General features: G+C 41.7%; 1 protein-coding gene across 2 annotated transcripts; it reads left to right on the forward strand.

Annotated features, from left to right (window-relative positions):
* The first annotated feature begins 84 nt into the window (after positions 1 to 84).
* On the forward strand, positions 85 to 24310 carry Taz (tafazzin, phospholipid-lysophospholipid transacylase). 2 transcript variants are annotated; one of them, XM_050171742.3, is made up of 8 exons: positions 85 to 467; positions 9201 to 9260; positions 12478 to 12606; positions 13235 to 13492; positions 15439 to 15501; positions 15571 to 15623; positions 16637 to 16714; positions 23269 to 24310. In XM_050171742.3, exons 1-8 carry the CDS (start codon positions 353 to 355, stop codon positions 23371 to 23373), a joined length of 861 nt encoding a protein of 286 aa, XP_050027699.1. In that variant the 5' UTR covers positions 85 to 352; the 3' UTR covers positions 23374 to 24310. The 2 variants fall into 2 exon arrangements, with proteins under 2 accessions (XP_050027699.1, XP_050027700.1); XM_050171743.3 differs by lacking the exon at positions 9201 to 9260 and having other exon boundaries at positions 124 to 467.
* The last annotated feature ends 1677 nt before the right edge of the window (positions 24311 to 25987 follow it).

Below are 25987 nucleotides of genomic sequence, written 5' to 3' on the forward strand. Positions count from 1 at the left end.
TGAACGCAGCCCTTTCATTGGCTTCTGTCGTGAATGCGCGCCATCGTGCGTTTGCAAATTTGTGGCCTTTCTTTTACGCGGTTGCGCGCGCGTCCTTTTACTGCCTTTGCCACTCTCTCTTCCTCATTCTCGCTTCCTCCCGTGCGTCCTCCTTTCTTATGTGTTCCTCTCATCGCCATCGTCCGCTTGTTTCTAGCATTGCATTGCTTGTGGTCGGGCATTGCTAGAAGACGTCTTCGGGGAAGGCTGTGTGTACCGCGCCGCGGCAACGTTTTTCTACGTTATGTGTACCCAGCGCTAATACTTCGTATTCAACGCGAGTAACGCAGGTTTGAACCGCCACACATCAGACATGCCTCTCGAAGTACAGTGGCCCCTTCCAAACCTCAGCCAGCCCAGCAAATTGTGGCAGCTCGGAAGCTCCATGGTCGTTCCTGCCGTCGGCCTGCTAGCAAAACTGTTCCACGGTAAGTCGACGATAATCCATGTAATTCAGGAGCAAACCGAGAGCGCAAAAGGAACGGTTGAACTCGTGATATTTCGTCGGTTGTTACTGGGATCCGTCGTCGCCTGCATGCAATATCGTAGTCGCAGTTGTCTTCCTTTCAATTAATCGATTTTCTATTGCATACGCTGCACGTGTTAGCGGGCACTGACGCAACCTCAGCTCTGTGGTGCAACCGGTAATCGCATCTGCGTTCTGTTATGGAAGCACCTCGGGCGGCGGTTATCCAAAGCGGACAGCGAAAGGATTTCCCTCTGGGAAGTAGTCGGCTGTGCTTCCGTTCTATTTAGCCGCGCGAGAGCCCGGATAAACGTTTCAGCGTCGCTGGGACCGGAATCCTGTAACGCGCGCGTAGAGACCTTTCCTTGCTACCAAGGTAACCGCCAAGGCAATGCACCCGCGTGCCTCCTAACCTGGCGATGCCGTATCGGCGATTTGAAGGTGAGATAAGACAAGGCCGAGCGCGGTGATCGAACTGATTGCCCTCCGCGCTCCGAGTTTTGACGCAGTTTAACGTCACCGAACACTCCTGACCGGTTATGAGGGCATCACACTTCCACCCGAGGGTCACCATACATGTTGACGCGCTTGTTAAAGGTTTTCCGTGTGCGCCGCGCGTTTTGTACAGCTGGCGCTTTTCGCACAGAGCGGCTCGCGAATGTGAGCGTAAGCTACAAATTCTTCAGTCAGGCCAGACAGCTGTGCGCGTTGAATGGGGGGGGAAAGAAATCGCTCATCTTTTTTCTTCGTATCATTCTTTTGGTGCAACATGTCACGAGGCGCGCAAAGTACACTAGTGATATCAGAAATGTGTGAGATCTGCTCACTAGGAATATCATTAGCGTTAAGTGATTGTCTAGGGGAAGCAAGCTTCATACAGAGATAGTAGCTCAAACAGTGCTATCCGAAACAATGGAATGAGCAAAAAACATTGAAATAGAAAACCCTTGACCCTATGAAGGTTCCAGTCATAAGTGTTCATGTTGGTGGCACTACTACTGACTTATCTGCCATGTCTGTTTTTCACTTCCTGACCCTGCACTCAGCACATGTACATGTATTTATAATCTGTATACATGTCACGAGGCGTGCAAAGTACACTAGTGATATCAGAAATGTGTGAGATCTGCTCACTAGGAATATCATTAGCGTTAAGTGATTGTCTAGGGGAAGCAAGCTTCATACAGAGATAGTAGCTCAAACAGTGCTATCCAAAACAATGGAATGAGCAAAAAACATTGAAATAGAAAACCCTTGACCCTATGAAGGTTCCAGTCATAAGTGTTCATGTTGGTGGCACTACTACTGACTTATCTGCCATGTCTGTTTTTCACTTCCTGACCATGCACTCAGCACATGTACATGTATTTATAATCTGTACACTTATAATCCAAGTGTGACATCTGATTAAAATTTTAAGAACATTATATTTTCTTAATTATGTAAACAAAAAATGTATTTCTCATTAACACTAGAATGTGACTTAGGAGAGTTGTAAACGATGCCTGATAGGCATTAAAAGCTTGCTAAATGAAGAAGCATTTGCGAATACAAACCGTTTTAGAAGTGTAGTATTCTGATTTGGTGTGAGAAGTGACTATTATCTCACCTCGCACACTTAGGAAAACTTGTGTACATATTATCAAAAGCATTCAAGCACATGTAGTTGCGTTTGTTCTTTCTAGTTGAAGGACATCTTTCTTGTAACCAGCCACTGGGGCTTATCCTTCAGCTTAATGTCATGTAACAGTAATTGTGTTTGTTCCCTTTGCATAGGGTTGCTGTCGTTTGTATGTGAAATTATTGTACATGAGACAGAAATGGTGGAGACCGAAAACTAGACTTGGCAAAATAATTCTTGTGTTGATGTCATGGTCAGCACCGTCATGTGTAGGTGTGAGCATTGTACCATGCTACTACTACTTGCGGCAGTTCTTATATGTTTTCTTTGTAGCAACGGTGGCTGGTTTCATTAGAAGTGAAAAAAATAAGGTAGCAATTTCAGTACGTCTTTACTGCTTACGTCTCCTAATGGTCGAAGCCATTCTGTTACTCTGATGCTGAGTCACGGACAAGATGTATTTACATTAATGCGTAAACAGGGCGTAATGTTTATTAAGTGTGTTGCTTCAAGCGGACAGCAAACCAAGAGTAATAAATGGGTTTATGCTCTCAGAATATGCCTTCAAATCTCCATTTGCATTCTTTTGTCAGAAAAGGGTAAATTATTAGAGTAAACAAATGGAGGCCATACTTTCTTTTTTGAATATCCGGTTCAAACCACTGTGCCAATGATGTTTTGGTGTTCACAGTGTTCGTGCATATTTCGGCTGTTTTTCAGCAAATGTTCATGAGAGCTCCACGTGCTTGATCTTTAGCTTACTTCTGAATGTAATGTAATACTTTTTTTTTTCGTAAATGGTTTAATTGGTCCCAAGCAGATGAGAAAAAAGTTGAAGGTGACATCACCATAGTTTGTTTCCCCCTCATTCTTTCAGTTTTATGAAGGCCGTGATTGAAGTGAGATTGATCGATTATATTTTAACTCTGTTACATAATACCTCCATTTACTTTTTGTATGTCCCTTTTAAAGGATGATCCCAAGATTGTAACTGTAGCTTTATGCAAAAGGTCACTTTCAGTAGATCCAGACTGTGCATTACTAAGCAATAGCATTGTTTGGCACGCAATTAATGCAATCGTCTTTTTGTCTTTGTGACCGTGTTTCAGCACGGTTTCCTTGATGTTGCAGCAATTAAGCAATTGTTCGTGACATCGTAGGTGTCCCTCAGCATTTAGACATTTTACACCTCTTGGTGGGCATTACTTTTGCTTTCTGCATCAATTGTACAGTGTTTGTCATTCCTGGCAGCCTCCTACGAGCTCGGAAGGCAGAGATAGCCACCAATGACATGTACTGCCTGAGCAGCGTAATTTAAACATTTCTTTCCGATAAAAATTCGGAGCCTTCTATAAAATTTTAGGAAGTTTTTGATGCCTGAGAACAAGAAAGGAACTGGCAGACTCCAGTGAAATTGTGGTTCCCCTAGCTTGATTACCGCAGACAGCAGTCATTGTAAGGCCTTGGCCGAGCTTGCCATCCTTGATTCTGTTAGCAACTATCTCTTCTTTTTTTCAAGAGTACACATCAGTACACATCATGCTTATCTGTGGCCTTACGGTCACTGTGCTGAAGCTCTTTGCTTCCTGCTGCACATTTTTCTGCTTAGGCCTGGGAATCTGCCCATCTGGGGACAGATAAGCTCAGCCATTTCCTGGCTTATATTAGTTGATAACAATAGAAAAACCAGTGTTGAGCAGTAGTTAGATTTCATTTGGCAACAGCGCTAAAGACATGGACATAGATAGCTAAAGACATGGACATAGATAAAGGCGCATGAAAAAATGACGTTAGGCTGTCCATGTGCCTCATCAACACACAATTTTTCATTTTGAAAAAAACATTCCCTAGCTTGTAGCTGCTGTTTGCAGTACACGTGCATGCCAGCTGATTTATATGCGAGTGTGCATGAAGCATTTATCCCTAGGAATGTTTGTGGCACTGCTGTTTTACTTCTTTAATGAAGTGTGCCAACATTTACTTGTAATATATATAGTCTTGCATCTTGTATCAAAATGCAAGCTGTGCAGAGTGCACGCCAGGTGTGTTGCAACTCCCTGTCGTTGAGACATGCCATCCATGTAATGCATTTCCAGTGAGTTAATAGCCTGTCTGTCCTCAAGTGGAGCTTTAATGCATTATAATTGAGCGTTTTCACAGGCAGATATCACCCCCCCCACCTGAGTGTTACGTTTTGGAGATGATGGCCTGCACTGCTATCACATTTATATGCGGTCATTGGAAATAAGATGCAATGTACTTCTGTCACGTATATATAAATGAGGCAGGCTGTGGAACACTACAGCAGTTTGCAGTGTGAATGTGATTAATTTGTTCACAGCACCTGTCTTGTATATGATGTAAAAGTGGGAATCAAAACATTTTTTTTTAGCTCTCTGATTAATAAAAATAAATAATAGGTTCGTGCCCCTTCCATTGTCATTCATCAGCAAAATTTAATTCCTTTTTCAACTGCGAGTTGCGCTACATGCAGAAGTGCTGCAGTTACCGCAGCCTGAAAACCTGCACTAATGGTTATATGGTTTTTAAAACATGGCATTCCAACTGTGTGTGGCCTCGACTGGCATGTGCTTTCACATGACCTAGCCATATTTAACTTTGGTTTTCATCAGTGCACTACTTCACAATTATTTTAATCATTATGGTAGTTTCTTTTTTTTTACTTCTTACTGCATTGAATAAGAACACAGGAGATTAAAACTGTAATGTACCTCTAGTCACCTCTGTATTTGTAGTTAAAGAAAGCCGTATTGCCATACTTAATGTAAGAATACAGTAAGTTCTTGCATAATTACCTGTTAATGCTTGTGACTGGTGTAAAGGGCCATACTTTACTAATGCTAGGAACAGAGATTCATTTTGATGCGCAGTACAATAGAAGAAACATTACCAAGCTTTCATGTGCAATATTCAAGAACATTAGCCTATGTAGGTGCGTAGGTGGAGAGAGGCACAATGAAGTTGCCAAGCAGGTTGTTTTCAGACGGTGCTGTCAATTACCATTGTGTGCGGCCACGGTGCAAAATAAAAGCAAACGTAAATGTGTGCACGAAAGCCATCTTAAGCAAATGGGACCGTCCTCATTACCATCCAGACAGGTGTCGTGGGTATTTCCGTGGTAGTCGTAAGTTAGGTCGTTTTTGCACATCGCCTCCACTTGTGAACTGTGAAACTTTTTCCTTCTGGTTACTATAAGGCTGCAAACGGTTAATGAATTAAGTTTACTTAAGTTACGGCTATAATTTGTTGCCTCTAAAAGCTGTGTTATCCCATGAAAGCTAAATAATATTGCCCTTGCCTAGCTCAGTTGACAAGCTAAGTTTTGTGCCCCATAAGTCTTGTTTTTGTAAGCCACAGTAAATATTTTATCGCGTTAAAGGAGGTTGCACATGCGTAGCTGGATTCAACGATGAAAAGCCAATTTTCTTAACAGTGCAGTAGAGGTAGTGTCATTTTATGGAACAGGGAGCAGCACATTATTAGTGGTACCATGATACATTGGAAATATTGACCAAATAATTAGTTAGCATCCAATGGCTACATCTTTCACTGATTACTTTAGCGCACATGTTGCATTTGCAGATTTGAAGCCAGTTGGTGCTTCAGGTATTTATTTATTTATTTAGCATACTTCCAAGGCCCGAGGTATGGCCATTTAGGGATCCCGAGACCAGCACCAGTTTTCGAGATCTGTCTCTGCAAACTTGCTGCTGAGATGCATTGGAATTCCACTCATATGCCCTTAAATCATGAATTAAGATATCCATAAATGATATGACGACCATAAATGTTGTTAGTTCTAATAGATCTGATTAGTGACAGTGTTGTTTTCTTGCTTGTTTGTTTATTGTTTGTTTGCAACACAGTGTTCTTTGTTAGGTAAGTCTGCCACTAAGTCAGATTGACACGACATAGGCCAGTTTCACTAGTTTCTCTGTAAAATATTCGGCTGTAGCAGTATTTCTTTCATCATTTGTGTATGTACATATCTTTAGCCTAGGTTATACTTAAGTCACCCCCCTCACTCTAAATATTTAAGCCAGAAAATATTGCACATTAACTCATAAGGGTCGAATTTGAAGGTGTATTCAGAATTTGCAATAAAACTCTGAACAGTTAAAAATAAAAATATTGTATTCTGCATAAGAGGAAGCTCGAGCTCAGGCCCTACTCCGATACCGTCTATTCAAGTACATGTAATATGCAGAAACGCTTTGCTGAGATAACCCCTGGGCCAATTTTAAAGGACTTTGTTGCATTTGAGAGATAAAGCGATATTCTGGTGACTGTTGGAAGCAAAATTTTTATTTAGGGCTTTGATTTTTAAAAGAAATTTTCAAAAATTGGTAAGTTTGAAAAAAAAAAAATGAGAGCACAAAGTTTACAAATTCGTAGGCTTGCACCTAGAACTGATATCGCAGTTTTGTAAACTGCACCCATGAGAGCATGCAAAGCGGACAAATTAGATATGTCAATTTATATCTTGCGTGAATTTGTTACATTGTTTGCAAGGGTGCTGCAGATGTTCTACTAAAAAATTAGCGGTCTTTTGAGAGCCATGTATAATATATAAATTTTGTCTGCTTTAAATGTACTATAAGGTGTCATTTATAAAAGTCTGACATATCTCATTGTTCAGCACTGTAAGGTTGATAGTTTCGTTTTCTGAAGATTTGAAAGTTTTGTGAATTTTTGTTGAAAAATTGATTAATAAATAAGAAATTCACAACCAACAGTCACTGAATTTTAACGTTTTCTTTTAAATGTAACAAACCTCATCACATTTGGTGCAGTGGTTGCTGAGAAAAACGATTTCTTCTTTTCCATGCATTTAGATAGGAGGCCCCAAGCTAAAGCTTCCTCTTAAGGTTGACTTTTCATGTCTCCAGCAGGCCTAAAGTATAGTGCGAGTTCTGCTTACACTGTACACGGCGGGACTTAAGAGGCACTTCATATTCCCTTATTTTTCTTGTGGTGCACGAGTAGCTAGGTTGTTATAGGAGCCATGAATAAATGCCTGCAGCACCAAAGAGAATAACAGCTGCTGCAGCTTGCATCTTAGGAAGCTGGCTAACAGGTACAACAGAAGAGGAACTTGATTGATGTATGCACTTCCTGTACTGTCAACGTTTTTTTCGATGGCTACGACTGTTTATTGCTATGCATAGCGAACCTTCGTGGCCTGTGCCAGTTATATCTTTGGCACTTGGGATATGGCTGTCCAGTTGTCTTATAACTCCATTGACCACGCCATTTCTAATTCGTGAGGATAATAAAGCTGTTATGCACATTCAGTTTTTAGTGTTTACTGGCGCTGAGGCTGATTAGTGTTTGAAAGAACAGACTTTGTTGAAGAGCTTTCTTGCTGCCAGTGGTCCCAGAAACATGTCATTGTCCTAACATAAATAGGTGCCAATGGGCTTTACCTGTTCTCTGCCAATTTTCCTATTCTAGGCAATTCGTATGGGAACTGGAAGGATTTTTAGAAAATGAAACGATTCTGGTAGTCTTTGAAGAGGTACAAGAATTGATGCTGTGTCTTGAAATAACTGAATTAATATACTGCAACAAGCTGTCAGAGCCAAATTCTGCAATCTTATTGAGAAACTTCTGTATCTTCAACAAAAGCACTGTGCAGAAAGGCAGTTTAACTTTTCGGTTGAGGAAGTGAATCTGAATCGTCTAATTAGTTTGGTTTGATCACATAGAATATAACATATAATGTGCACTCACGATAGATGTGTGATTGGCCATTTGTCCTCATGCAGTCTGTGCAACTAGTTTCCAAGGTACGGACTTATGTGTACCTGAATGTGGTGCGAAATACATTTCATGAAAAAGGACAGAAAAAAAAAAGACAGTTAAGTGAAAAGAACGCAGTTCTGTCCCTTTTCACAAAATGTATTTTGTGCCACATTCAAGTATACCTAGGAAATCTAAGCACCAACTTGCCCAAGAAGAAGTACTTTTGGAGTAAGGACTTATGTCAGCTAAATTTTTTTGAAGCTTTCACAGATTTTGTTGGTAAAGCCCACCAGTGGCAAATAACACAATGTCACGACTTTGTCTAAATCGTTTGAAGGTGCAAACATAACCTGTGCCCTGCAAATTGTGTGGTTATTAGCAACTAAATTTTTTTTTCACTAATTCACTCTAATTTGGGACACATGTTGAAGCCATCCACTCCTTGAGGCATCTACATGCTTTAGACACTAGCACTAGTTTCCGAAATATCACTAGTGTATTTTGCCAAACATTTCACGAATGGATGTCTCAAAACTGGCACTTTGCTTGAGATATATGACCTGTGAGCGTGGTGTTTGCACTGGCCTACTACAAACGTGCAGTCACAACATGTGCCCTAAAGCAACTGAAAGTTTGTCAGGTTAATCCACTTTTTTGTGAAAGTAATGTACACTTCATGTGTGTAAGTAATCCAGCCCAAGTGGCAGTACTACGCTATCTGCCTCATGCAGTTTCTAAAGAATACTGTTCTGCATGAGAAAAGGGGAAATATTCTTAGATGTTCACCTTTGTGGACGCAGTCACTTTCATGAAATCTTGCCTGACTAGCACAGATGCATCAGCATATACAGGCAGCAGCATTCCTGGCACAGTGCCGCGAATGCTGTTGGCCATATGTGTCGAATTGGCCAGTTCTTGTCACGAATTTTTCCAGAAGTAATTGTATCCTTGAAAGTGAATGACCAAGAAGATGACAGGCAGAACATTCATTGTGATCAGTATGAACATAGTAGGTGCCAGCTTTGCTATGTGCCTGTATATTGCTCACTAATGTGGCCCATTCATGTTGTGTGATCCATCTTGCTTGAGCGTGTGTATTCCAGGATGTGCTGCTGAGGAAATTGACTTGTGGCAGCCTCTCTTTACCTGTAGATGTGGGTATAAGCTTCTTCATAGGGAAGCACAAAAGCATGTAGGAAGACACCTTTCACTTGTTTCTACTTTGGTGTGGCTGACTGGTTTCCACTTCCCCGGTTATTCGTGTAACTTATGGCTGTCTGTTTTTCTTTCATTTGGTGTACGCAAAAGAGCCACAGTTTCTTAAGAGGGCACAGAACCCACACAGACCCCGAGTATACCGCACCACAGGTGAGCTTCCCTTGAGGAACTCACTTCTGTCTCGGTCTTTTGGCCATACTTCTTTTTTCATTTTACGATATGTAGTTTTGCTTATTTTATCTTTACGGCGCTCAATCTCCCTCCCCATTTTGCAGCATTATGTGTGCCTTGTGGTCTGTTACGTGTGGGTGTTTTCCTTCTTTTTTTTTTAACATATCATGCACGTCTGTTTGCAGTGTTACTGACATGTTTGCACTGTGCTTTGCGACTATTCGCTCTTTAGAAAGCTCGTGCTGGAATTGCACTGTGTGCCTTTGTTTCCAATGCATGGCATGTTGTTTGCAGTGGGAGTTGCAGCAGTGAGGTGCACTGCATTCCTTTTTCATTGCTCCTTATGTTGTGCATGGCTCATGTAGCTGTAGTCCTGTACAATAGAGGTCTAACTTGATTGTGACTGATTGATTTGTATACCCCTCCAAAGAGGGAGATTAACTCAGGGTTGCTCAGAGTCTTAAAGGGCCCTAAACAACCTCTGGCATTTTCTTTTGCACATTTCAAACAAATGCACGCATTGCCTAGAGAATGCTGTGACCATCATCTCTAGTGAATGCCATAGTGCTACACGCTGTGGGAACACCGCAAATTCAAAAAACAATCCCGCATTCCTCTCCTGGCCTTTCTGGTGCCTCCTTCGCTTGTCGTGATCTCAAGGGGGCTCTAGGTGATGTCGCCAAGGACAAAAGCTGTCGATCGGTCAGTGCTTGAGGAATGACAGCGCCAGCATTACAGGAGATGACTGTCTGTTCTGAGAATGAAGGTGGGCTCACCCACTCTGTTCCACTGATTTTTTTATGAAGCTTCCATTCTGCTTCACGCGGAGGGCAGTTATGGGGGAATTGGAGGAGCCTTTCTGCTGGCTTGTAGACACGACCTGCAGCTTTCGTTGCAGTGCATAGAGTTGGTGAGCCGATGTGGCAAGGGGAGAGAGCGAGAGTGGGGAGGGTAGTGGCGGAGAGCGAGAAACAGAAGTGACTGCGTTTGCGTTCATCAAACACCTGTAACTTTGCTATTACTGCACCATTTCAAAACATTCTTGCTGCTATATGTTCACAGTAGGCTACTATGCATCAGCTGCTGTGTAACTGCGAGCTCGGGGTGGTTTAGGGGCCCTTTAAGAAATAATCATTTACGATATCTAATATATCTTGTATCAAACCTGTGAGGTGTAATTTTTGTTGGTGTAAATGCTGCTGGGTATGAAAGTTCAGTCTGTAATGAGTTGCTTGGTGCCTTGTGGTTTGTCAATTATTTGTCATAATTCTGTCATATTTTTCTTGTTTCCCAATTTGGTTGCATGCCCATTGGCTTAAATAAAAGCTTGGTTTAGATTGATAAAGTATCTTTGAGGAACTGAACCGTCAATGATTTTACGGTAATAGGTTGATTATAAGAAGAGAAAAAGACAGTCAGCGTTTCATCTTTAAAATTCGCGCCGAAACACCGGGGCTTGTACGTCAATTTGACGTTGCAGATCGCAAAGCATTTTTTCACATTTTTGCCATTTGGGTTCAGTAAAAGGTCTTGAACCTAAGTTCAGTACTTGACTCTTTTAGAATACGATGTAGTCCATTTTTACCTTTAAATGTTTAGTTAGGCTCAAGCAAACTGTGTCAAAATTTCTGATGTCGTGGGTGTGGGAATTTCAAGGCAGTGTCGCCACTAGTCTTTCGTTTTCGCATTCTCTCTGGTGCAGTACGCATCTTCTTGTGGTAAGAGTTGCTTTTTTTATACTATGGAATGGTAATTTACTAACACAGCTGAAATAATTTTCCTCTTTAGTGTCTCGTTAACATAGGCAACACTGGTGGCCAGCACTTTATGTAGCAATCATTCCAAAAAACGCACATTGTGTACTCCTGGCGATCGTGCAGGGCATGCTCTTCAGAAATTTTTGTTAAATCCATTCAACCTTGGTTCGAATCTTGAAAAGTGTTAACGTGAGTTAACACTGGCTGGCAGCTTTTCATGTAGAAATTGTCTTGAGGCAAACATTTTGCACTACTAGAAATCATGCAACGCTTGTTCTTCGGCTTATTTTGTTGATTCTATTTAACCTTTGCTTCAACATTGAGTATATGTCGAATCACTTGCCTGCAAAAGTGATGCTTTTTGAACCGTGTGCATAGCATGCACAGCGCACATAGCTTTTAGGAACGCGGTGCTTTTATTGCATGTCACGCATGATGTCATTCAGTCTAGGCATAATTATGGTTACATTCAGGTGTTTCATGGGAAGTCGAAATTCGCTCTTGAACTAAGTAACATTACCAAGACTGCTTTTCATATCAGTACTCTAATTACATCTTCCCACTACACATATTTGCTCAAATATGCAGAGTATGTTGCATTACAAAAGTTGCAGTAATTTCTCGTTTTCGTAGGCTTGCATGTACTGCATATGAGCAATGCATATTCCAAGCTTCAGCTTCATTGCATAGTGTAAGATGCTATTTATGTTGTTACTTCACACAGCATTTCAAAATGCTTATGAAACATTTGGGTAGGTGGGCCTTCTTTGTGCCATGGTTGTGTGTGAAGGTTCAGGCACTTAACACACTTTGGCTCGTAACACCTACTTCCACTCGTAACTTGCGCCCTCGCAGATTTCTGAGAAAAAAAATTGTGTTTGGTCTGTAAAAATAGCCACAGCAGTCACAAAGCAAAGCATTTCGAAGAACCTAGATGTCGCTACTCACGGTGCTCTGCCCTATTGAAGTGCAGTACAGCTTCACAGCAATGCACCGTGCATTGCCGTGAAGCTGCACTTCAAGGCAAAATATAGCATGCCTAAATTTTTTTAATGCTCGGGGCAGGTTATGTGTGCGAAAATAAAGTATACAGTCGCTGAAAGGGAATAGAAATAGCCTTGCAAATTCAGTGATTAGCACTTGCATGTGTTGCAATGGTAGCTAAGCCAAGTAGGCAAGCCACTGCCTTATTGTTACTTAAGCTTATCAACAAGCTTGCCTTGATAAAAGGAAATGCTGCTTTTGCAACAGTCCATCAGCCCCATCTCTGCTACCTATCCTGCTTTTTTATGCAATTGTGTTGTAGGTTTTTTTTGTACACTGAATCCCCAAGCACCTCACATCCTCTCTGAAAAAACCCTTGCATCCTAATTGCACTGACTATGAATTATTGTTTCTTGTGCTTACTACATCTATGCTTTCTGTTCTTTTGGTTCAAGGCTGGTTCAACACAGTGAATGTGTACAACAAGGAGATCCTCATCGACGCCATTGAAAATCGACCAAAAGATGTTCCGTTGATCACAGTCTGCAACCACCACTCTTGCCTTGATGACCCTTTCATTTGGGGTGAGTTCACTGCTATTGCATGTGTTTGATTGTCTGAGTCTGAACTTCCCGCTACGTCAGCATCCCAATTTTTTATTCATTTACTTATTTTGTTCTTTATTTGGATTAATCTGACGAGCTCTTGGCATGGCTAGTTTCATTATTATTCAAGCCATTGTGTGATCTTTTGAGATATCACAGTTGGCGCAGGAGAGATTCTACATTTTATTGATGCTTAAAAATTATGCCATGCAGCTGTCGTAAAACTTTTAATCCTTGGGGTGGTCAAATATTAACCGTTTATAAGGTGTAAGTAAAGGAGCAGCACTCATCAATAGCAGTGGTTCTCCAACAGGTAATGTGCCCGGCTTTAAAAGAAAAAAACACATGCAAAGTGTTCTGACAGGCAACTTGGGACATCTTCAAGCTATTTATTGCCTTTATCAAATAATGCTTTAAAACAGTACAGCAGATGTAGTCTGAGGAAAACAGCATGACTTGCCCATTGTGTTTGCGTATTGCTTTAACAGACGCCATCAGGCTGACATGCACAGCCACACGCACCTTCACCTGCGTTTCAGCGTTGCACAAAGCTCTTTGTTAGTAGTGCGTGTCATGAATCTGTGCTCTTTGTGCGGTGGTCCTGCAGGAATGCTGGAGCTGAAGCACATCGTGCGGCAGAAGTGCATGCGCTGGAGCGTGGCGGCTCATGACATCTGCTTCACCAACGAGCTGCATTCGCGATTCTTTGCGCTGGGCAAGACGGTGCCTGTGTGCCGGGGCGAGGGCGTCTTCCAGAAGGGCATGGACTACTGCATCGAGCTGCTCAACCGCGGCATGTGGGTCCACATCTTCCCCGAGGGAAAGGTCAACATGGTCACCCAAGAGTTCCTGCGCCTCAAGTGGGGTGTGTGCTTCGTTTTTTTTTTTTTTTTTCGTTCCTTCTGCAGTTGTTTGTAGTCGAGGCTTGCGGTACTGGTTGCTTAGGTTACAGGCTGATGCTTGCAGTGCGCAGTGTGTTGTTTCTAACTGTATTGTCCTCTTAAGGTGGTGTATGGCAGTTTTTAACAATACTATATAGTATTACTTACATTCCTGCCCTTTTCGTTCTTCCATGAGGAAGTCGTATCTGTTACGTCCAATGAGTTATTTGCATCATCAATGGGATGTTATATTTTGCAACTGTTTGTTGTTTGTCACAGCTGCTTTGATTTTGTCATGTTTGTGTTTATCAGTCATGTCTTCCCCCCACTGTAATGCCACTTTTCGGCGTTGTGGGTAAAGGGGTAAAAAAAATGTTGCGGAAGCTGCATATGTGCTGTATTTTAATAATGACTGTGCTGTGCTTGGCATACATATTTGGGTAACTTGGTAGAGTTCAATGAGATTTATGATGGGCTGAATAAATGTGTAAGCAAGATTAGAATGCCATATATGTCCTGTCATTCTAGTATTCTTTTGTCTGCATATATTATTAAGCACAACATACATCTCATTGTGCTGTGTTCTTCTCTGAGGTCAACCATTTGCTACAACATACCGGCTTTTAGCAGAATGGGAAGTGCTAATTCACATTGACATTGACATGTTAGGTTTTAAAAAGATTTTCCATGTTAAAAGCTATGGCTAGTTTCTTTGCTTGCGATAAGTTTTCATGCCTGAGAATTTTGAGCTCAGCCCTTTAACTACCAAGTTTTTCCTTAAAAGAAGTGTACAAAATTGACCAATTTTTCTTTAATCCTGCAAATTATTGCACATTACATCTGCATTTGAAGAAATACATTATATGTGTGGTTTATCTCTTAATGACCCGAAATATCCATGAAAGAATTCAACCTGGAAAAGAGGCTTTCCGTCAGTACATCTGTAAAGGTCGAACATAGTTATTTCAACAGATGATTGAAAGGCATTGAAAGCATCAAGGAATGAGTTCGAGTGCCAAAACTCAAATGCACCACGCGAACTGAGTTGACAAGCAGTGCTCGTCTCTGGCAAGCAAATCATGAAGCTGGGGCATGGACGAATACGGTTTGTCTTTGGTGATATTGGTGTAAACAGCTAGAGCAAGTCTAGGTCAAGCTTGAGGGTTAACCAAGTAGTGTTTAAAAAATGCTTGATTTATTGTTAATACTTTATGCTTATAGTTCTTCCAGCTATCTACATTGCAAGCAAATTTGCTTCACATTAATGATGCATTTACCATGAGGATACCTATTGCTGCTATCTCAGAATGTTCAGTGAACATATATGGTCTTGGTTTAATTTGCTATAGCGCTATGTTTAGGGTGTGCTGGAGTTTGATGGGAGTAGGTAAAAGATCTCATCGTGATGTGCAAATGGTAATATTCAGTGTGCCAGCCATTATTGCGATATAGAAAATGTGCATGCACTAATCTTAAAAAAAGAAAAAAGCAGACAAATCGAACAATCTCTGGTGCCCTACAGGTTCTTATTTCAAGACTAGAATGAAAATATTTGGCAGGTATTCAAGTTCGGTGAAGGTAGCACAGAGAACACAAGAAATTTGCCAGTAGTGATACAATGCGCACTGAATATCTTTACCATCTAGCTGTGATAATTAGCTGATAACTGCACATGTTTGAGACAATGTTCTTAACAATAGCGGCATCCTAGTTTTCAGTGCAGTGAATAACTTAACTCTTGAGACCTTCCGTTTGGCATCTGTCTGCTGAATCATTATGATATTTAGAGATGGGGTGGATTCAGAAGTTGTTTGATGACCTGGCTGATGCCTGGGCACTATGGGAATTAATGGTGTAGTCCCATTTACACTTTGTAAACTTTATGTGCTTCATGTTTTCATGAGTCGCCTTCTCATTTGCTTTCTTTCAGGTGTTGGCAGACTAATTGCGGAAAGCAAGAAGTGTCCCATAGTCATTCCATTCTGGCATGTTGGTGAGTGCTGCTAGTCAAAAGGGTTTTGCTAATGGCTTGTCTACAAACAACTTTCTGCCTTCTTTTCAGGCATGAATAATGTTTTGCCAAACAAGGAGCCCTATGTACCACAGTGGGGACAGGTATGTACTTTTGCATGTTAACAACACTAATGTTAAAATTACAATCTGAGCAGAGGTATCTTTTTGGTATTTGCTGGTTCTCGTGATGTGCCGCGCTGGCTCAGTGGCTATGCCGGTCTGGTGCTAAGCACGAGATGCTGAATTAGTGAAATTAAGAGTACGAACACGAAATATCTGGATTGGCAAGAAAATTTTGAAATCACATGGTGTTTTTGACTGGTCGATGTGGAGCAGGATTTTTTGTTCCTTGGCAGCAAATCTGTATTTCATTTGCTGATCCGAAGCGGGTTCGCACTTTCAACTGGTCGCTTCATATTAGTTCGCTCCACGTCAGATTGCTCTCACTTGCTCTGCAGCTGAGGCACAGATTCGGATGGAAATAGGACGTCGCGTCACGTCCGCCCATTGTGGGAGGCGACTTTGGTTGTCGTTGAAATGTAGAGAGCAGAAATCGGCTTGTGTGATGTGTGTGCAAAAACTTCCGGTATGATCCATGGTGGAGCATTTGTGCTCTTTCCTGAGAGATTCAGATTGGTGAAATCCAAGAATCCAAGCACTCGCTCCCGAATTTCGACGGCTGCTTCAGATCTATCAGTGGAAAGTGCCATAAGGTAACCAGTGGGATTATTCAGGATGGTGTCATGCTTTCATCTTGGAACGTATCGCTGTATCAGATCCATTTGAGAGATCTACTAAAGTAACATCAATATGGCTTCTTAGGTTGGTGTTTTCGAGATATGTCATGAGCAAATTCAAGGGTATGAGTCATTGTGTTGAAAGTTTGTATGAAGGGTTGTTTAATTTGGGAGAATTCCAGTTTATGTCACAGTATTTTGTATTTCGTGTATATCAGTAGCTCTTACTATATGCATATCTATAGTTCCCATCTCAGTGTTCAGGTTGCAAGTGCGTATCTCAGACATGGTGGGATAAGGATCTTAACAATGCATTCTTAAAATGAAAATCCTCGCAGCTTTTCTTTTGACTAAGCCGCATTTTGTTGCTGTTTACAGCTAGTGACCATTCTAATTGGAAACCCCATCGACTTCACTTGCCTCCGAACTACCATGAAGAAGGAAAATAAGAGTGCGGTAAGTATACCATTTCACTACACTCCTAATTGTGCTGTTCACTGGTCCATGGTTGAAATATGCGACTTCAATCTTATTGGTGGCCATGTGACAAGGCTTAGGCAGAGTAATGTGGATGTGTGCTATGGTGAAGCAGCCGCACCAGTTGAGCCAAATTGCTTGAAGAGCAGTCCTTGGGGACATCCTGTGCCAAATGAAGCTTAAGAACGAGAGTCCCCTTCCATTGATGTTGCCTTCGTAGTAAAACTGAAACCAAAACCTAAAGCGCATGATCGTCGTCACCATTGCGCAAGTCAGTGGAGCAGCTACAGGCACGGATACAGCAGATGTTGCTGGTTTTGCATTCACTGTTTTCATGCTTTTGTTGCATTTCCATCTGGGGGATGTTCCAATGTACTGCTTCTATACCGTCTTTTTGTTCGTGCTGTTAGTGCTACAGTTTGGCATCCGTCGTACTAGCATGGCATGGAGCTCACTCAAGGAGGATTTTGAATAAAAAAGAAGCATCGGATAATGTCGGATCACACATTGCTTAGCATAGTTGTTGATGGTGCGACCTTATAATACATCCACATGAATGCTGACAAGTAATCTGCTTCCGACTGGGGAGCTTGATCGTAACTCCGCATGATTATAAAGGCAGATTCCGTGGTTGTAATTTAGTCAGCTTTCAGATATTCCACGGCACAGTTATGCAGAAGAAACTATACAGATTAGAAATAAACGTGCGGGCATGTTCCCTGTAGCTTCTACCTAATCATGCAATGTCTCTTGCAATTCTAAATCAAAGAAGCAGCTTTATAACACAATAATATGCACAGTGAGAGCCATTTTATTAAACGTTAAACTAAAATTAGTTTAAGTTTTAAGCCTGAATGTCTCATTCATTCAGGGAAAGAAGAATGATAGGTGTAACGTCAAGGGATAAGAAAAGAGCAGATTGAGTGAAGGAACAAACGCGAGTTAATGATATCTTAGTTGAAATCAAGAAAAAGAAATGGGCATGGGCAGGACATGTAATGAGGAGGGAAGATAACCGATGGTCATTAAGTGTTACGGACTGGATTCCAAGAGAAGGGAAGCGTAGCAGGGGCGGCAGAAAGTTAGGTGGGCAGATGAGATTAAGAAGTTTGCAGGGACAACATGGCCACAATTAGTACATGACCGGGGTAGTTGGAGAAGTATGGGAGAGGCCTTTGCCCTGCAGTAGGCGTAACCAGGCTGCTGCTGCTACTGATGATGATGATGTCTCATTCATGTGCATAAAACTGGCTGTGCTATATTTAATGTCTATTGCAGTTAAAATTGAGACCGTATGTGTCATATAGTAGATGTATGTTGGACACTTTGGGAAAAGTGCTTGTTACTGTGCCAGTACAGATTTTCGCCTGTGCCAGAACCTCAGCGATGCCACGGCTGCTGATTTATCAGTAGATCTACTGATTTTTTAAATTTTCTGCTGATTCAGTGATAAAGCGCTTGAATCTGCTGATTTTCTTGGTTTTCTACTGAAACAAAAGCGAAATCTGCAACTTTTTCAGTACAGAGGATGGGTGGGTGGATGGCTATAGAGGTTACAGAGGATGGATGGATGGATGAATGATTGAGGCTCAACCCTTTGAATCGGGCGGCGGTGGCGCGCGCCGCCTAGCCTGTAATGGTACTATATGCATGCATACCTATGTATTTACTCCTTTACTTTTGCGTTGATATTATCCACCAATCAGATAGTCTCCGTTTAGTTATTTCTGCCTGTTCAAAGTCTATTTTACTTTCACTGTCTTTAAAACCCAAAGCTTTGAATATTTCCCCGTTAGATTCAACTCCAGGGTGAAGTTTTTTACAAGCAAGTCTCATGTTCAGCCGTTTTCTCCTCCTCTCCACACGCCTCGCACACCAAATCTATCTCCTGGTATCTGGCTCGGTACGTTTTAGTCCGCAGTACACCTGTCCTGGCTTCAAACAACAATGAGCTTCCCTTAGAGTTATCGTAAATATTTTCTTTGGCTATTTCTTGCTTAAACGTCCTGTATGTCTCCAATTCCGATTTGGTTTGCATCTCTGTTTTCCACATACCCCTCTGTGTCTCCTTAACCTTTTTCTTGACAGATGATTCCTTACCTGTCCCCCCGCTATTGCCCAAGTATTTGCTTGTCAATTTTCTTGTTCGCTTCCTCCACCTTGTGTCAACATTCCTCATGTATAAGTAACTGAAAACCTTCCTAGCCCACCGCATGTCCCCCATTTTTCTCAATCGCTCCTCAAATGCTACCTTGCTACTAGCCTCTCTGCCCTCGAAAGAAGACCATCCCAGATCCCCCTGCACCCCAAGATTTGGTGTCTTGCCATGTGCTCCCAGAGCGAGCCTGCCCACACCACGTTGCCTAATTTCCAACTGTTGCCGGGTCTCTGCTCTCGTACATAGAACTGCATTGGCAAAAGTCAGGCCTGGAACCATTACCCCCTTACATATCCCTCGTACTACCTCGTACCTATTGTAGTTCCACAGTGCCCTACTCTTCATAATCGCTGTACTTCTGTTACCTTTAGTCGTTAGATGCTAGAGGTTATATTAATGTGATGCCACCTAGCGAGTGAAAAAAAAACGTGGTTGGCTCCGAGGTTAACATACATTCTTGCGTTTCCAGACTCTCAAACATGGCGCTACCTCTGTCTTTGAGCAAAGGGGGGAAAATGCATAGTTTCTATGCTCTATGGGAAAAGGCGAGGTGGTGATTTTGTGAAAGTGGCTGCACTACCGAACCCCACAACTATGAAAACACCATTATCATCATCATCATCATTACGACCAACCTATCTTTATGTGCATTGCAGCACGGAGGCCTCTATCAAGGCCTCTCCCAGCGATCTCCAATTACCCCTGTCTGGGAGATACTATGCTCTAAAGCTTTCAGGTACTAACTACCATCTGAAGCCTTTGAATAGGCCATCGGAGGGCTTCACTGTTTTTAAATTCGTGCTTGACAATGGCTCTCTGGATCCCCGGGTTTTTCAAAAGTATCGCTAAGAATCTCGGGGTCAATTTTTGTACTATTTCCTGGCAGCTACAGTACTTCAACAGAGTACTAATATAAGCGCTGAATTCGTGGGCTCATAAACGGAGTGTAAAAATTGAAATGAAAAATCTACTGATTTCTACTGATTTTTCACGAAAAAATCTACTACTATTTTTTAATGTCGTGGCAACACTGCAGAACATGCCCCAAAAAGTGAAATAGTTGTTTCACCCCCGTTGCTCATAGTTGCCGTGTGCTTGCGGAATTTCTAGGCTAAGTTAAATAAACGGCATTGATCATGTGCCCACTGCTTGTAATGCAAAAGTGTAAAAATGCAGTATACATGTTAATTCGACTGATTAAATAGATTTTTCAGTTAATTCGATCACTACCAATGGTCCCGGCTGGCACCCATGCATTTCTGTGGGCCCATACTTTTGTTATTTTGATCCTAAAATTGGCCTTCACCTGATAATTTTATCAATTTCGTTGGTCCCTTCGGGGTTGAATAAACAGAAGTCAACTGTACTGGACTAACTCGTACTTCTTGATTCCTCTCATGTGCTGTTACGTTGTTAGCTATGAACTCCTTGTTGTGGACTTTTATACATGTACACATCTCTGAATGTTCAAACACGCTGTGACATAGTTGTGATGATAAACTGTATCCCTTCTTTTTGGCCATCTATCTAAAGAATAAATGAGCAGAAGTCCGTGAAATATGTAAGGTCATTAGATCATTGACTACATTAATTTTCACCGAACGACAATAAGATTTTAGACTTATCCCATGGCTGACCGATGCTGAGGCAACACACAGTAGCTTGCATACTGCTGCTAAGGCACTAATGGCCTTCATCTCGATTTCACGCCTCGAGATCAATATCTGTTGGGCGCATAGTCTTGCATCCTCATTCGTATGTCCATTTTCGGTGCGTCATGCACAAGAGGCACTCCCTAAACGATTGTTTCTTCAGTGGGCTCAGTGTGTTAAATGTTTCGAACCCGAGAAACAACTGTCATTCTTGTGCTAGAGGGAGCTTAATCTGTGCGAGTGGCCGATCTCATTGACACTGAGGGGAAACATTTGAAGCCACTTATAAAATGTTGTTCTTTCTGTCATTAAAGGGCCCCTCACCAGGCCACATAACAAATTTTGGCTTCAATGGAAATTGTTAAGTGCCCTCTATGGAGCGTTCTGCCGCAAGAATGTTTCAAATCGGTTCATTAATAGCCGAGATAGAAATATTTCAGTGCTGGGGACCCACGACTTCAGGAGGCCATCACCACTGCCAACAGAGACACTCGCTCTACTTGGCCTGTCTTGCCTCCGCAAGCGAAATTCCTTCCCTGTGTTCTATATTGGAGCTTGAGGATTACGTGACGCATATGTCACAAGCTCCGCCTTCTCTTTTTTTCTGCTGCGTGGGGCACTTCCACTGACGGTGTCGCACGTGAGCTGTTGTGTGTGTCTCGCATGAGAACACCTGACTAGTGGTATATGTCAGCGCTACGCATACACTGAGGTAGAGTATGATCACAGAGCATGATTGCGCGCTGGCACACTGTAGAAAGTTACATATTTTCATCGATTGCGCACGTGCGATTGCACAACGAGGGAACAAGCATACGAAACAAAGTACATCTCTCTTGCTGCAGTGCGAAGGGAAACAAAAACATGCAGACATTCGGTTTGTATGTTTTATTATGTCTCTAAACTTTAATTAGTCTATTGAAGCAGCAGATTACACTAATAACAGATGTTGTCTTGAATAATTCTCGAAGTCATGTGTCACTATCAGTGATGTCACAGCACAGACACATGTATGTATACGCACTTGCACATATACGTCAGCCCTCCAGCTTGGAGCACGGCACCCGCGAGGAGAAGGGCAAACAGTGTTAGGTTTGAAATTTCAATTCTTTCCACAGTGCGTAGCGATGTTATACTAAGCAGACACAATCATTAGTGGTCATTGTATGCACGGCGCTTGTCAACTCGTAATGGCCAGACCTGGTGAGGGGCCCTTCAAAAAGACACTGATGCCAAATGTTACGTCAAACTAAAGTGATAGATTGATGCTCTAGAACATCTAAGGTGTTCATACTATCAATACAATACATACAATAAGGTGTTCATACTATCGTGAACAAAGCTTTAGTAATCGAGAAATTTAGGTAAATGCAGGAAACGATTTGAGACTCACCCTGGCCATTCAAGCGCTAGCCCAATGACATAGGCACTCATTATAACCACTTGTAATAAAAAGAAAATTGCATTCCATTATAAGACGAAAGGAAATGCTACTTGTCCAGTTCTATTCGATTTTCACAAAGAAAACTCATTGATGTTACCCTTTACAATGATGTGGGCAGTCTAAAGGTTTAGATTTAGCTTGGCTTTGCACTGCCTGAGTTTTTGTGTTTCGGTAGTTTTATTATCCCGTAGGGCTGCGCTCATTTGGCTGGCTCACGAAACTGGCACAAACTGCAATAGCAGAGAATTCTACATTCATGTGATGTCACAGGATGCCCGAACGGTCAACGCTGCTTGAGCAAGAGCAGCAGCAGTGACTCTTGTCTTGGCTCGGCTTCTCCATGGCCGCACATTTGCGTTTTGTGCAAAAAGACGTGGCTCCTTCTGTAGGGGGCTGTATTACTCGCCGACTGCACTAAGGTGCAACGATGACATGTGCAATGTTGCCACTTCCCACTCAGGGTTGATTTTAAATGCGCTAAAGCTTAGCAGTTTCTTCCCTTAAACTAAATCTGTTCTTGGCATGAAAGGAGTGTTGTGTGGTTTCTGGAATGGTATTCTAACAGTCCACGTTAACCTAATTTTTGCCTTTAGTGTCCCTTGAAGTGTTTGCATTTGCTGTCAAAACATAATGTAATGTAGCTCCGTTCTGTTTTTGTTAATGTAGCAGAACAAAGTATATACTGCAGCTATACTCTCGCATGATTTCTTTAGGGCACACCTGCATCTCTATGTATATCACAACTGGCTTTAATGGCGATTTCGGATGGTTGTTTTTGAGCATTCTAAATCACTCCTAGAAGGCCAATCTTGTTCAGATGGTTGAGGAGGGGTTCTCCGGCTGCGTGTGGATGGTTATTTCTAATCGGAGCATCAAAAGGTGCTCCCAGTATTGCCGTTGAAGCAATCGAGAAATCTGGTCGCTTTCCAGTAGTGTGACCCCGCCCATTCCAGTCGTTGCGCCGCAAAGGGGGACCTTCTCCGTTCATGGTAATGCCAATTGGTGTCAGTTTTCGCTTCCTTCCCTCTCACCACTCCGGAAAGCAGCCAACTGTTCGGTTGGCACAAGATATCTCCTACTCGGATGCAGAGTGCTTCCAGAACCAGTCTGCTTGGATTCAAAGAATCACAGTGGCCATCAAAAGGTGCCATTAGAAACAGGGTAGCACTTTCAGCACTGTTTTAGTATACCCTCATAAAAATGCTGTCACTTGCTTGCTCACCTGTACGCCATTTTCATGCGAACGCTTTTGTATTTTATTTCTTGTCTTTTTTTTTAGATGGAGCAACGAAAGAAAATAACAGACGTCATACAGGACGAGTTTAGCCAGCTGAAGACCCAAGCTGAGACGTTACATCACCTCAGCTTGCCATCGTCGTCTTAGCATTGTCGGGAGTGCCGTCAGTGGCTCGCTTGTCTTCAGGCATGGTGTGCTGCTGATTGCAGAGAAAAGTGTTGGCAACTTACAGGTTCTCTTTGTAGCAGGCACCGTGGATATTGTGTACTGGTGGATAATGAGAAGGACAAAAGAACCTGTTGCCTGCAGCCTTTAGTCGCGGCCATGCGAGTGCTGAGCTGTGGGGTAGGGTTTCGTGGACAGCTGCACACACGAGTGTATTGAAGAGGCGCGGCTTCTAAAAGCTTTAAGTTCGATGAGGACAAATCATGAGCAACCCTAAAAAAAAAAAATGGATGCGATTTAGAACCCAGGTGGTTGTTTGCTTATTGCTGACATTTTATGGCCACTGACCTGCCTTTAAGTGGGAGTAGGGTGGGGGCGAGGATGAGACGACCACATTGAGAGCAGTGTTGTGATTGGATTATCTTTTCGTGGGTTGGTCTTGTCCCTAGTGAGATGCTTTTGTTGTTTGCACCCCCCCCCCCCCCTGCTTCTGTTGTACACTATATGCTGTGTGGTTATGAACGACAAGTACAAACAGGCTAGTGTCTAGCATGGGCTAAATGTCTGCAGTTAGGCCATGACTTTTTCTAGTGAAGCGCGTACCGAAAACCCAGTAAAAAAAGTAGAAAAGTACTTATTCCATTACAACTGCATGGCCTTCTACTCTGGGATTTTTCTTTCTTGCTTTCCTTCCTTCCCTTTTTTCTTTTTTAGTTCATTTTTGTGTATTTTTGTGTGCACAGAAGTCATCCAAGTCAGCTAAATTTGTGAATACCATTAGTAAAGGCTGTTTTGGCTGCTCTTAGTACCATTCTCATGACACAATTTTTTTCCCGCCCAATTATTATCGTATTGATATTGTGGCTGCAACTGTATTCAGTGTATCTGAATTCTGTGTATCCACTACTATCCATAATAGGCTGCCCTAATGATTTTACGTATTGATTGAGCCTTACTTCATAGACGTAAGATTTTGCTGAGAGCTTGTGGCATTTTTTTTTTTTGGTCTTGTAGTAGTTGTAGGTCCTTCCTGACCGAAATGCACCTGTAGTGATGCCAAGAAAGTGGGCTTTGAAAATTTTTTAATTTAGTATATCAATTTCAATAATTTTTGTACTACACTTTTCATGCTGCCTTTATGCAGGTTTGTCTATGTACTTACATATTCTTCATATAATTTGTGACTGCAGTAGATGTTAGTATTTCAATTGGTTTTTAACATTTTCAAGATAAAATAGAGTAGCCAGCAATCCTTTTTTTTTCATTACTAATTTTGTTACGAACGCTTGTGCACTATCGAGATATGTAGATTGGAATTTATTGAATTGTAAGAATGTCTGCACAAATTCATTGCTGTTCTATTTAAGGTATATCTTTATCGGTACACTAAAAAGTTCTGATACTGATTTTCTTACGCAGATTTTCTGTTCATAATGTTCCTTATTTAGCACACTCTTGCAATATTTGCATTATTCCAGGTTAGTAGCGACATCAGTGGCTTGTAGAACTGAGCTCGTTTGTTCTTTTCCTCGTTTTTGTTGTATCCATGCTGTTCGGTTTTTGCAGATTCGGAAGAAGCAACGCCTTGTGCTTTTATTTATTTACTGCTGCTCCTTGATGATATATTGTAGCGTACAATGTTGGAAACTAAAAGCAAGATTAATTACTGTAGCTGCAAAAGCTTTTTCGTAAATACGCTCATTCAATCCTTAATTTTTTTTCTTGACAGTGTAGTTTTTATGTATGGTCGCGTTACTTCAATCATGCGAAACTCTCGCAGCTGAGCATGCCTTTTATAATTCATTTTATTATTATTTGTAGGATCAAGACTGACATTTGGCAAGCCATACATATGGCTGTTAGCATTGTGCCACTACTGATGTGGCTTTTTCTCAGTTCCCTTTCCTTTTATTTAATTTTCTTATTTTTTTGCTGCATCTTGATTCTTGCATGTAATGATCTTGAATTTTATATTTTTGGCATTGCTTTCAGTGGCTTTTAAATGTAGGCACAATTATGTTACTTCCTGCGAATATTTGATTAACATTGTACCACACAGCACCTTGCGGCTGGGGCATGATTTTCTGCAATCGTTATCTGTTGTGTAGAAGAAGCCTGAAGAAATGCTGCATGCTAAATAGACTTTTGATTAGATGTTGAAATTTGGCACTCATATGACTGCACTATGGCAGCACTGTAGCAGATTGCTATTACTTTTAAGCACTGCTTAAGTGTTCGGTGCCAAAATTTGTTTTACGCATTTGACGAGTTCAGCTGCAGAGTTTCAAGTGGTTGTTATCGTACGATCAGAAAATCTGCGAACTGAAAACTTCTTGATGCATTTGTTAAGTCTGATTTTCAGAACTGTTGCCGTTGATTCTGCGGATACTGTGATATATATATTATATATCTTGGTTGTGCTCTGCCGTCATTGGAGTTAAGTCCTAGCTCTGATTCAGTCAGTCGTAACTTTTCGATTTTGTGATGCAATAGGCAGTACGGTACAGTTGACGTTTCTAGAGACTATGTTTTATGTTATCAATGTGTGTTTGCTACATATTTGGGCACCACCTTTGTTAGTGTAATCTTGAAAGAT

This window comes from Dermacentor andersoni, chromosome 6 (assembly GCF_023375885.2).
Source record: "Dermacentor andersoni chromosome 6, qqDerAnde1_hic_scaffold, whole genome shotgun sequence".
NCBI lineage: Eukaryota > Metazoa > Arthropoda > Arachnida > Ixodida > Ixodidae > Dermacentor > Dermacentor andersoni.

What these genes read in the sequence shown, in the direction of transcription:
- Taz (XM_050171742.3), top strand. Translation starts at nt 353, where the DNA reads ATGCCTCTCGAAGTACAGTGGCCCCTTCCAAACCTCAGCCAGCCCAGC. An exon ending in TGATGACCCTTTCATTTGGG is followed by an intron (nt 12,607 to 13,234) that starts GTGAGTTCACTG and finishes GTGGTCCTGCAG; the next exon opens with GAATGCTGGAGCTGAAGCAC. An exon ending in CATTCCATTCTGGCATGTTG is followed by an intron (nt 15,502 to 15,570) that starts GTGAGTGCTGCT and finishes CCTTCTTTTCAG; the next exon opens with GCATGAATAATGTTTTGCCA.